The sequence below is a fragment of the Phaethon lepturus genome, unplaced genomic scaffold (assembly GCF_000687285.1).
Source record: "Phaethon lepturus isolate BGI_N335 unplaced genomic scaffold, ASM68728v1 scaffold5383, whole genome shotgun sequence".
NCBI classification, from domain to species: Eukaryota; Metazoa; Chordata; class Aves; order Phaethontiformes; family Phaethontidae; genus Phaethon; species Phaethon lepturus.
The window spans coordinates 1-13,643 of record NW_010529617.1 but is presented as its reverse complement, the minus strand read 5'-3'; the positions used below and the strand labels follow the sequence as shown (position 1 = coordinate 13,643).

General features: G+C 38.3%; 1 protein-coding gene across 1 annotated transcript; it reads right to left on the bottom strand.

The window, feature by feature from the left end:
• Positions 1-1,160: 1,160 nt before the first annotated feature.
• LOC104618404 (slit homolog 2 protein-like) lies at positions 1,161-9,529 on the bottom strand. Its single transcript, XM_010283983.1, has 3 exons — positions 9,239-9,529; positions 4,112-4,323; positions 1,161-3,033 (listed from the first exon to the last, which is right to left on the bottom strand). The coding sequence occupies exons 1-3, from the start codon at positions 9,523-9,525 to the stop codon at positions 2,792-2,794; spliced, it is 741 nt and encodes a 246-aa protein (XP_010282285.1). The 5' UTR covers positions 9,526-9,529; the 3' UTR covers positions 1,161-2,791.
• Positions 9,530-13,643: the final 4,114 nt, after the last annotated feature.

Sequence of the window (13,643 nt, the reverse complement as noted above, 5' to 3'; positions counted from 1 at the left end):
GCTATGCCTATAGCTACAGTTCCCGCAGTTCCCCTTCTCCCTTTTGGGGCATACAAGGCAGTCTATGATAGCAATGTAACAAGAAACTTGATTTAGGCATGAGAAAGGTGTCAGGGTGACACATCTCACTGAGAAAGTTGCCCCTTGTCACGCACAGTCGCACGCCTTGTTGACGCTTAAGGACTGTCAGTGGTGAGAATACGGGGCTGCCCAGGTTTCTAAGGTGAGCCAAGTCACTGTTTGATATAGGTGCCTTCTATTCCTCCGGAGGAGTAGGTGCCAAAGTTGTTTGCTGTTTTTTTAATTTTATTTTATCTTTTAATTCTTAAGTTTTTGTTTGCTTAGAGACCACAAAAAGTCCCTGTCGTGATGGCCTCAGGATCACCAGTAGCCGCTAGCACTGCTTGAATACCAGTGCAAAGATCCTCTTTCTCTGTCAGTATGAGGACAGAAGGCAGCCCAACTCCAGATACTTGGTACAGGGATTTTGATCGTACACAGAAAAATAATACCGTTTCTCCAAGAATACTATGTAAGTACTCTTATGCAAAAATGGCTTCTTTTTCTTCAAAGCTACCCCTTTTTACTGCAGATTATTTAGAAGTCACAGAAACTGCAAAGGCCTCATGCCAAAGGCTGTTTCATTGGATATTTAGACAACTTCTAAAGTAGACTAAGTAAAATAAATACAGAAGTATCTGTAAAAATAATACTACATAAGCGAAACCTGCTTAAGTATCATCCCATCCAATTGCTTAAATTTAAAATATTTAGTCCAAGACTAGTGAAAATGAATCCCTCTGAAGAATCAAATTACTTGCTAAAACAGCTGTCAAATTGCCATTTGTATAACCATTAAATTATTAGGATAGACTCAATTTGCCTTTTCATGCAGTGTACTTCATTTATAAGTCTTTTGTTAATTTTGGTATGAGTTGAGCCGTGTTCGTAATGAACTGACATTTTCAGATGTCACTGCCTGTAGGTGTAATAATCCCAAGTTAATTCCTTCTTCAGATTTTCAGCAATGAATACACTAGATCTAGGGTTGGGTTTTATTCTGGTTTTTCTAGCAAATATTCTTTGCAAACTACAGATGTTTAATTAAAGGCTGTTAGACAATTTAAACATCTCAGAAGAATACAAATAAAAACTGTTAATGAAGTAAATATCTGTTTAATTTACAAACATCAGTAGCATTACTGATATCAGTCCAAATAACCAAAACAAAGCACACTGCATTACACATGTACATCTAACTTTTTTTGTAAAAAAAAAAAAAATAAAATAAAATTGAAAAACATCTGCATTTTTACAGGGTACCCTGGGTTTTACTGGAAGAACACAACCCACTATTGATTACCAATTCTACATTATAATTTAGCAGCAACATGTTAACATGGGGAACATTAGGGCAGTAAAGTAGTTTTATTATTTAGGGAAAGTCACAGTTCTTGATAGCACAGCCTTTTTTTTCTTTTTTATAAAAAAGGTAAAGAGCTCCATGGGAATATTAATTTATAAAGATCTACCCTCTAATGTCATTTTCTACACGCCATCTTATTTTCTGTAAGTACTGTATATAGGGAAAATTAACTTCTCTAAAATTGCCACCTAGTGTAAAGACTTTTTCTGTCATACATTACAGGTTCTTGGAAGGTGTCCTGAATATCTGCTGTATGTGAAAACTGCAGATTGTCATCACTTTCAGATTCAGTGACACCAAGTGGTCAGATTCTAAGGAAAAGAAAAAGGGAAGAGGAAGGGGAGGAAAAACCAGACTGAAAACATTTACCCCAAGACGACATGCTACGTTAGTTCTATTGCAAAAAATCCTGATTTTTAAGTCCTTTTAAAAAAAATAAAAAAATTACAAAAATACTGGGACAAATATAAATTAATATATATTAAAGCATTGAAAAACAGTAAAAGGGATGGCCTAAAAGGGTTAAGTACAATGTACTTTGATACAATAAATATTTCTCAATGAAACCGAATACTGTATAGAGTTGTTTAGAACTCATAGAAACAGAAATCCATATTATTACTAATTTATCCATCAATAATCTATTTTTATCATCCCCAAAACATTTATATTACAAAAAATTAATACTGGAAAAGGGCAGATAAACACTTTTTTATGCTTCTTTTGCTAACATGCTGACATAAAAGTATACATCATCAGGAGATTTCAGGATTATAGTATATTCTCATATCTCCCATTTCCCATCCATTAAATGGGACCCCATCTTCTCAAGATGCTTAATAATTCCAAAGGATAAAATGTGTTTCATACAGTTGTTATTTCTGTATAATCTGATTCTTTTCACTCATAATGCTTCCTCATCCATTGGTAAGTGATTGGTATGGTCTGTCAAGACAATAAAATATACTGATACGAAAGTGAAAAAACAAGCCTCATGTTCTGGTCAGTATTTCATCTCTGAGCTGTTAGGTTGAAAGTCACGTGTGTATAGTGTCAGTGTATCTTCAGCATGTTATAAAGAAGGATCCATGTTAAAAGCAGTTAAAGTTTCCCATCTCTGTTGAAATGTTACCAGGTCTTTTTTTTTTTTTTTTTTTCTTCAAAGCTCCTCTTGGCTATGAGAAGTCTCAGTTCAAGCACTTGAATCTTTTGTCAAATGAAGAAAAAGTCTTTATTCTCATAATAAAAATAAGTCTGTTCTGTATTTTACAATATATTTCAAATATTTCCACTATGAAGCATTAATTAGTCCGACACGGTCAATAAGTATACAACATTTTCAAAAGACAAGTGTGACAGGGACACTTAGGAAGGACAATTTGTACAGCCACACTTCACCACTTTTTCAACCTCGTCCACAAATGACGACCCGTCAGTGCATTCAAAAGAGTATTTCCGTCTCTTGCTCCTCAGTGGTCCACAGCACTGCCCGGTTGAACATCCTCCTTTACATTCTAGTCTCGATACCTTCTTGGTCGTCTGGCACGCGGCATACCCTTGCTGCTTTTGGTAGTAATCTCGGATTCGTTCCCCTCGACATGAGATTTCTGTAGAAAACAACATTTAAAATAAGACACTTTTGAGACACGGGTCAAAGAACGGTTGACATTGCTAAGGAAGGTGCTGTGTTTCTAATTGCCGTTGGGATTGATACTTTAAAGTTTGACTCGGACCGTATATTGGAAAGTAGTGGTTCTACCAAACATGATTTGATTAATGCTGAGTTTTATTTCCTATACCTCCTATTTTCAGCAAAGTTTATATTACGTATATGTAAACCATAAATATAAAGCCATTACAAGGACAAGAAAATTGGAAGTTTAAATCTTTTCCTCTTTTATAAAAATACACATCTTCTGTTCCTACATTGCTTTCAGCTGGTTCTATTTACCATGGGGAAATGTTTCAGAGAGCATGCAATTTAATTTATTAGACCTGGAGTTTAATACTATGCAAACCGTTATTTAATACAAGTTACATTCCACTAACTTCATAAATTACTGAGGTATAAAACCAGCTAAAAATGAGACATCTGTTAAAAGTTCTACAACCATATTCTTCTATTCTAGTCACATCTATGTACAATACAAAATAAATGCCATCTGGGGTAGGGGAAGGAGAGGGAGAGCTTTGATAGACAGAGGAAAAAGAAAAAGGTAGGGGGAAAAGTCATCCTGTTTTCATCCATCTCACCTGCATAATTCGCTGTGATAAATCAGTTGAAGCTGAGAGGTCAAAAGTAGAGTTTGTGATAAAACTAGGAGCAGAATCATTGGATTTGGCTTCTCAGTTGCAGAAGGCAGAGAAACAATAAATACAGAAAGATACAGCAGGTAAAAGGTAATAGTTAAATATAGTAAAAAAGTGTTTCTGAATAAAGGCAAAAAAAGAAATGTTTTCACAGCAAAACGTTTGATGAAAAAATTCCTCAAAATGTAAACAAATTCATGGGAGAAGTTTGATTTTTCTCTCACCGAGATAAATTCTTATGGTAAAAAAAAAGCAACAAATGTGTGTGTATTGTGGGGAAAAAAAAGCTGGTAATGTTTTTGGCTGTTCATGTTTTAATAAAAAAAACCTCTTTTCTAAGACCAAAACACCACCATGATTTTCAATTTTTTTTACCTTTATCACAGCTGTCCCCTGTGTATCCGCTGCTGCATTCGCAATATGGTTTCCCAAGTCCTGAAAGCCTGCATTTGCCATGTTTACACTTGATGGATTGGCAGGGGTTAAACAGCATTTCCTCTTCATCACAGAGGACTCCCCCATGTCCCTGCAGGCATTTACAACTGTATGAAAACGCATTGATCGGCAAGCAGGTACCATGCACACATCTACAGGGGAAACAAGCCCAAGAGAATAAAAATAAATTATTCATCAAAGTTCAGGCTAAGCAACATTAACTACAAATACTTTGGACTGTACTCAGAAGAAATTGGTTTTGTTTCTAATGGACTTTTTCAGTGAGATGCAGTGAAGTGGGTTATAATTGGTATGCAGGTTTTCACAACACAAGCTGCAGTACAGAACTCTGTCTCACCAGAAAACAGCCACTGTAGATGTGTTATGGAAGACTTTTACAGGCCACAGTTATTGAAAACAACGTTTCTAACTTTTCTAAGTCTACCTAAATTTTCAGCATGCTTTTGAGAAGAACACAGCAAAATCAAGGCCAAATGTAATCCACTAGAATTAAGTAGAGAAAAAGGATACTCACCTGAAATTCTGGTTCTTGTATCATTTAAAAAAACCCATATTGTCACTCATGAAGTATGGGGCTCCCAGCACAAAGACAGGTCAGGCACTTCCTAACTGAAACTTTTCTGACCCAGCAATGGCAGTTTCAAAGCTGAACACATGCTCCCCCGTCAAATACGTTACTCTGCATTGCCAACTGCCAGTGCCGTGGTCATATAATGTATGAGGCAGGTCTTCACTTCACTGAAAGCCAACAGCACTCATCTAATACTCATGGAGAAACTCACACTAGATGAGGCTGCACATTATCAAGTCTCACCCAAGTAGCTGCTCTCTCAGCTGATCTTTGTGGCAGGCTCAAATCTTGTCGTTAAAACAAAAAAGGCTGTGAGTTAAGCTGCACCTGCTAAGTTCTGATGTACAGTATGGGAACACAGAGCTGGTCTTACTTCTCTTGAGAGGGAGGTGGTGTTTCCCGAAAGGAGGATGTTTAATCACCTGTTCCTAGGTGTAAGCTGAAGATTAGGGGAATTCATCTTCTGAAAACATCACCAATGACTTGGAATAAAATCACTTCCCTTTTTTCATTGGGTGGATAACATAGTCTGTATTTCTGGAAACTTTTTGCTTTGTACTCTACTCCTTCAATACAGTAAGAAATTTGGTAAAATGGAAAAGAATGCAGAACTAACTCTGACAAACTTGCATTAACTATTTAAAACTGTTTCAGTTTATAAACGTCAACAAGGTCCACTCATCAATGAAATGTACATTACAATTCTCCATCTGTACCCTTAATTCTGTGCAAGTGCTTTAACGTGATGTAACTCAGAGGAAAAGGTACGGGAGTCAGTCTCATCGCCGGATATTCAAACAGAAGGCACAACACATAACCTCCGTTCGCATATCCAGTTTGGGATTAAAAACTACAAATATAAAACTTAACTAATAGCTTAAGTACCTCCAGCTTCCATATTATGCAAGAGTCTGTACTTCTGAAGCAACTATGTTCCCTAAAAAATTCCAAATTGTGCCTGTGGTTGAAGTCTGATATTCCAAGACTGTTAGATCAAGCAACTCAAAATTGAAGGCTTTGACAGTATCACAAAGCAAACAGCTTTTGTTTCGTTTTTATTGTGTTTAGCATTTGATCTGTTCACCATTTAAAAAACAACCACTTTTAGGACATCTGATCTGTGAAGTTACTCAGGTGACACCATGTCATATTCTATACAGGCTGTTTTAGATATCAAAGCAATCTGTGTCAGGGTCTTTGGTAAAGTTCTGCTTGACTTAGAAGATGATTAAATCTTAGCTAACGCCAATTCTCATACTTTTGCTTCCACCTGTTCTTTGGAGCCCTAAATTTCATCTTCAGACTGTACTGAAAGGAACATCAAGCTAAGTGTAAACTCTCAGGCACAGTTTCATCTTATCTAATTTTAGGTACCTATGTCAGGCACTCAAGTTAGATGTATAATTGCCATAAGCTCCCCACACAGTCATGGAGAGAAACAAGCTTATCCAGAGGGTGAATAGACCACCTGAGGTCTAGTTTACTCTTTAGAAATGTGTTTATTATTCCTTTACTAACTATAGAGCAAACTTTGGTCACTATGTTTCTAAGTCAAGCACTTAGATTTAGGTAAAATAAATCAAAGCCTTAAGTCTTTTCATGGTGTGCAGGGATCTCTAAAAGATCCCCTACATTTTCGAAACAGAGATCACAGTGACAAGTCTGTTTCTCAGATAAAGTGGAATGTTATACTCTAGTAGGTGGACAAAATGCACCTATTCAATAGACAGGATTGAGAGACAAATCAAGAAATACAGAATCAAATTCCCCAGGAACTAAAGAAGAAAACCCTCCTTCACTCCAAATAAACAATTTTGGTTTGGCCCTCTCTCCTAAAAGCTGAAACAAAACCAATACTTTCAAGAGCTAACGAAATACTAATGTTGTGCTCACTTAACTCTACCCTTGATACTGCCTGTATCTGATACTTGTCAAGTTTTGTAATTTACCTCACAAAGCACTCAGTTTGGGTGCTGATGTGTATAGTTATAAGAACCTATACAGAATCTAATTTTTCAAGGACAGTTCAAAGAAATTCTTTGGGTTATCTTATTATAGAACTTAATGGTTACAGTTCCATGTTATTTTTGATTCCTGAAGTATAAAGTGGATGTGACAGACATCACACTTGTATTATTTAACCTGCTGTGACTTCTTTTCTTTATCTCCTACGTTACTGTGAAAGAGGACAGAGTAAGAAAAAGACTCATAAATAATGAAGTGCTATAATGATATGCTTTAAAAATTCACTGCTGTGGCTTTGAGAAGTGTTCAAAACGTAATAGTACTGAAACAGTCCATAACCTGTGTAAACAATGCTAACTGCATTGTAAAGCATGCTAACTGGCGTGTAAAACTTTAAAGGGTCACACTCTCCACACACATTATGTGAAAAGATCACTTAAACATCATTTCATATGGGAGTTGAAAATCATCTTTTTAGAATCTCTGAGCAAACTCAGGTTACTGGTCCTCAAAAGTCAAAAGTTATATAGGCCAGAGCACTGAAAAAGCAGCAACCAAAAGATCCAAGCAGGCTTACTTTACCAGAAAAAAAAAAAAAAGAAAAAGAAGTTTGCCAACAAAGCAAAACAAAACAAAACAAAGCTCGCTGGCTGGACGGCCGAGCCCAGAGAGTTGTGGTGAATGGTGTTAAATCCAGCTGGCGGCCGGTCACAAGTGGTGTTCCCCAGGGCTCGGTTCTGGGGCTGGTCTTGTTCAATATCTTTATCGATGACGTGGATGAGGGGATCGAGTGCTCCCTCAGTAAGTTTGCAGATGACACCAAGTTGGGTGGGAGTGTTGATCTGCTGGAGGGTAGGAGGGCTCTGCAGAGGGATCTGGACAGGCTGGATCGATGGGCAGAGGTCAACTGTATGAGGTTTAATAAGGCCAAGTGCCGGGTCCTGCACTTTGGCCACAACAACCCCATGCAACGCTACAGGCTTGGGGCGGAGTGGCTGGAGAGCAGCCTGGCGGAAAGGGGCCTGGGGGTGCTGGTTGACAGGCGGCTGAACATGAGCCGGCACTGTGCCCAGGTGGCCAAGAAGGCCAACAGCGTCCTGGCCTGTATCAGCAACAGTGTGGCCAGCAGGACGAGGGAAGTGATTGTGCCCCTGTACTCGGCACTGGTGAGGCCGCACCTTGAATCCTGTGTTCAGTTTTGGGCCCCTCACTACAAGAAGGACGTTGAGGTGCTGGAGCGTGTCCAGAGAAGGTCAATGAAGCTGGTGAGGGGTCTGGAAAACAAGTCTCACGAGGAGCAGCTGAGGGAACTGAGATTGTTTAGCTTGGAGAAAGGGAGGCTGAGGGGAGACCTTGTCACTCTTAGAGAAAGGGGGTTGTGGCGACGAGGGCGCTGGTCTCTTCTTCCAAGTAACCAGCGATAGGACAAGAGGAAATGGCCTCAAGTTGCGCCAGGGGTGTTTTAGACTAGATATTAGGAAAAATGTCTTTACTGAGAGTGGTCAAGCATTGGAACAGGCTGCCCAGGGAGGTGGTGGAGTCACCATCTCTGGAAGTGTTCAAAAAACGTGTGGACATGGCACTTCGGGACATGGTTTAGGGGGTTAACGGTTGGACTTGATGATATCAAAGGTCCTTTCTAACATTAATGATTCTGTGATACTGTGAAACCGTAGTAAGGACAGTGGTAAGGGCCAACAGAATGACATCTTGTTGCCTATGATCAATAAATCCTGAAGAACTTTGAGCTGCTGAAGTTTCTGATCTTTTTGTGCTGGGAGATCAAGAGCCAAAAAAAGTAATCTGTCTCTACCGTAAATTTAAAAGATGAATATGCATAGATATCAACACTCTTATATACACATATATACATATCCTTCTCTCTCTCTCCCCACATATATATATGACCCTCTCTATAAACCTGCATAAAACGTCCAACCTAAAATGTTTTAGTCAAATCAGCAAAAAGAAGTAGCACACATGGACTTAAACAGAAGTTTACCATAAAGACAGAAATCTATTTCCCTACTAAAAACTGGGGTATTGTGAAAATATAAAAATATTAGATATTTCTATTTTATCAAGTTTTTGAAACCCATTAGATAATAATAATAATAATAATAATAATAATAATAATTGTACTTCCTCATTCTATAGAATTATAAATAAGCAAATAGTGGTTTTTTTCCCTATTTACAACTTCTAAATGATTTTTATACCAAGTTTCATATCAACACTTACATCAGTGTAACTCATTACAGAAGTAGTAAGAGCATTTGCCAGGCTTTAGGCAGAACTTCAGTGAGATGTGTGTTTCTGCTCCCCTAAACTGAGGACTTTTCCTCATTAAGCTTATGGAAAGAATATACTGTAACCTGCACACTGTTTTCACTTTTACATGCCCAGGATATTTTGTTTCTTGCTGAAAAAAACTGTGTACTTTTATGAAAAAGTATATACATAACAGGAGACATATGCATATTATACTACTGTCTTGAGGAAGGACATACTTATTTCCAAGACATGGGTCATTGGTTTGTTGATCACAGAGGGGTCCAGTCCATCCTCCTTCGCACTCACAGGAAAAGCCTGACTGGCTGGTAGCATGGCATGTTCCATGCACACAAACTTTCTTATGACAAGGCTCACAGCCTGGCAGAATTCCGACTTGCAGTGGCACATTCCTGAAGTCCTGGAGTTCGCTGTTGATATATAGATTACGGATGCAACCATGGAAGCTGGTGCCGTTCTGTCCTGGAGACTGGCGTAAAGCTGCTATGTTATTTTTCACAGGCATGCCTAAGAAATTAACAATATCAAATAATCAATGCAATCTTTGGTACATTTTTCTATACCATTTTCCCTATTTTTAAACACTTTTAAAGAAATATTTATTCCTAATTAATTATTCTTCGATATTCAGCCTACAACCATGAGCAATGGTCTAGTATTTGGAAATTGTCCTGGTTGTCAAGCATGCATGTAAACCAGCTCCATGCCCATAAGTCTCTAGATCCAACTAAAGAGATGTATATAGGACTTGATACAAGAAGCTCACAACTGTGAAAAGGTTCAGACACATGCCTATTTTTGACCTAGTGCAATTAAGTCCAGGATAGTACACAGTTTCTGAATCTTGGAAAAACAAAAGTTGTTGAAATTTAGCAGTTGATACATGATTTTTTGTAAACTGCTAAAATACTCAAATACAGAAGGATTTAGTAGGACCTGCTCATCAATTTGGAGCTGGCATAGACATTACAAATGTGAAATTTTGCTAGTGAAAATTCTTGCAAAGAAAAGCTCAACAGGAGGAGGTTCCATTACTTTCAACAGTATTTTTGTTCAGCATCTTTCTAAAACAGGTTGATAAAAAAGCCACTCATAGTTTGCCATTGCAGTTTAAAACAAAGATTGTCAAAATAACAATAATTTAACATCAAACTACTTATGAGTAGATGTTTGTAGATCGTGCAGATGCCCCTGATGTTGACCATTTTCAGAGTAATTCCTCTGTTGTAGTCTATAATTCTTAGAGGTGTAATTGGAGCAGGAGGTATATGTGATGCAGTTATCCTGTTGTGATCAGTTAATCATTTAAGACTAATTCATGAGGAACATTAAACATTGTTTCCTTGTAAAAATGAAGTTGCTTCTACTCCTATCCCCTACTTCTTTTTTTTAAACTTATTGTCAACATATTGGCCTATATTAGTTAGTCCTTAAGTTACATTCAAATAATTAACACACAAATGCATAAATACCTCCTGAGAGTAATAAGTAAAGGAAATCAAAGCCAACGGAGCATTAGAAAAGGATCTGTTTACCTAAAAATAAATATGCTTATTAGCTGCACAGGTTTATTCATAGGCAAAATTAACAGTTTTCATTCTGGTACTTAGTTACGTAACAGCCACTGAAAGAGGTACTGTTCTGCATTGCTGCTCCTTCACTGTGTCAACTGATACTTCTCATGGTTTTATACAGTTACTCTGAGCAGTTAAGAGTAATGCAGAAGTGCTATGCGACCTAATGAAGTAGATCTGCCTTTCATTTAGAGGTTATTGTAATTTCATTTGTGCTAAGCTACAAGTGATTATAGAAATGAACAATACTGCATCAATACTGCTGAAAAGCCTAACCTTCTTTGATCATATCAGTTAAGTAGAATAGGCTTGGGACAATTATATTAAAGGACTCAGACTACAAACAATCACTAGTTTCTATTTCCTCAAAATTATTTTCCATATTCTCAAAATCCAGGAACAGAGCAGAGTCATCAAGGCTTCTTCACCCTAATGCCTCCCTTGAAAGCAACAGTCAGCAAATGTTTAGGCATATGGCTAAATATCTAATATTTAAGTATTATATGTAAGTATCTAATAGCAGAATAGATACACTGAATTTATCCATTGTAAAAATAAAAGCTGCTTAAAACTAAGTACACCAATGCAATGCTGAACTAGATGTTACACTTGTAAATGTCAGGAAATTTAGATATGATTTCTGGGTACCTTATAAGCATGTATCACACCAGATAATATGAGATATATCACATGTGATTCAGAGAACTTTTGTCTATAATCCCTAATATGGAAGGCATTTGGAAACACAATGCAGGCATATACACAAGCTTTTAGCCTATACATTTTTTGCTTCTTCTACCAAGTGTTAGAAGGCTAAAGTGTGTGCAAAAGCTGCTCTTACTCTTTAACAGTATTTCTTTGATAATTTTTAGATAAAAGTTCTTTATCAGTTAGGATAGAACTACCATAGAAATGATGCAGACAAATATTTCAGCTCTGTTTTCCAAAAGGTAAGAAAGTAGTTTCTGCCCCCCTTTAAGCTTTTGGTCACTGAACCTGACTACAGGTAAATTACCAAATTATTGCTCAAGGAGGCAAATGAGAATACCCTTGTTAAATAGCAGTCATACAATAACACTATCAAAATGAGTATCTCATTATAGAAGCTGCTAGAACAGAGTGGGCACAAATGAAAAGCAGATGATGCCCTACCTGTCTTAGAAATAGGGGCTTCCATGAAACAAGGTGCCACTCTCAACTAGCAAAATATGGTCTTATTTCAGAGAGAAGAATGTGAAGTATCAGCGAAGTCTGTGACCCCTTTGAAGAGTTTTTGAGAAGAAACAGATTGTCCCTTAAGACTTCTTACGAAAAGCAATGGGCTTTCACTATGATTTACTGAAACCTGTTATAGAAAGACTGAAAAATATCTAGCATGTGTATTCTGACCACACAAGAGAGCCATACCATTGGAAAAATGTAAAAAAAAAAAAAAAAAAAAAAAGAGTATAAATTTATTAGCCTAATTTCTGTAAAAATAATGTTAAATCACCCCTTCCAAACCAACCCAAATATTGTGACGCAAGAATAACTTTGTAAAAAAAAAAAGGGGTGGGGGGGGGGAGAGAAAGAGAGAGCACCGTACAAGGACTTGCTGTCATATCTGAATTTCATCCCGCCAGCTGAGGTGATGGTTACCAGAAATGCCATTTTAGCAGGAAGGTGATAAGCGTAAGTGTAAGCTACATGATGATATAGGTGTCAAACTAAGACTTTGGCAAGGATAAGAATACTGCATAAAATCCTAGCGAGAATTTGAGTTCTTAACTGATGGAAATGTGTGATCAAATTCTCTAAAAATTCTAGATAGAGTCGGATAAGAAAAAATTGAATGAATCTCAAGAAGATGGGTAATAGAGTGAAAGTTAATGATCTCAAGAATTTTAAAGATCATAAATAGATAAACGTAGATAAAGAACAGAACAGAACAGTTTAAGAGCTGAATATCAGCCTACTGCTTTTTTGCTTTCTTTTGTAATAATGTGCTTCTAATAATGGTTTTAATTCTGTTTTGGACCAACATTTTCTATGATAGTGGAAATAATTGCTTGGAACCTGAATATAAAGAATAGAAATAGAAGGAACACAGGACCACTCTAAAGAGTATGCATTAGGATGAAAAAGACTCCTGCCCTTCCCACTGAAGGAAAAGAATATTTCCAGAAATTATTTCTTCTGATACTTCAAAATGATGATGCAGATGGCGGGAGTGTTGACCTGCTGGAGGGTAGGAGGGCTCTGCAGAGGGATCTGGACAGGCTGGATCGATGGGCTGAGATCAACTGTATGAGGTTTAATAAGGCCAAGTGCAGGGTCCTGCACTTTGGCCACCACAACCCCATGCAACGCTACAGGCTTGGGGAGGAGTGGCTGGAGAGCTGCCCGGTGGAAAGGGACCTGGGGGTGCTGGTTGACAGCCGGCTGAACATGAGCCGGCAGTGTGCCCAGGTGGCCAAGAAGGCCAACAGCATCCTGGCCTGTATCAGGAATAGTGTGGCCAGCAGGAGTAGGGAAGTGATTGTGCCCCTGTACTCGGCACTGGTGAGGCCGCACCTTGAATCCTGTGTTCAGTTTTGGGCCCCTCACTACAAGAAGGACTGTAGGTGCTGGAGTGTGTCCAGAGAAGGGCAGCAAAGCTGGTGAGGGGTCTGGAGAACAAGTCTCATGAGGAGCGGCTGAGGGAACGGGGGTTGTTTAGCTTGCAGAAAAGAAGGCTGAGGGGAGACCTTATCATGCTTTACTGGCAGAAGTCTCTCATTCGCTGGCCCTTGTTCTTGTGGGGGACTTCAATTTACCAGCCATCTGCTGGAAGTATAACACGGCAGAGAGGAAACAATCTGGGAGGTTCCTGGAGTGTGTGGAGGATAAATTCCTGACGCAGCTGGTGAGTGAGCCCACCAGGGGAGGTGCCTTACTGGACCTGCTGTTTACAAACAGAGAAGGACTGGTGCGAGACGTGGTGGTCGAAGGCCGTCTTGGGCTTAGTGACCATGACATGATAGAATTCTCAATTGTGAGTGAAGTAAGGAGAGGGGTCATCAAAACTTCT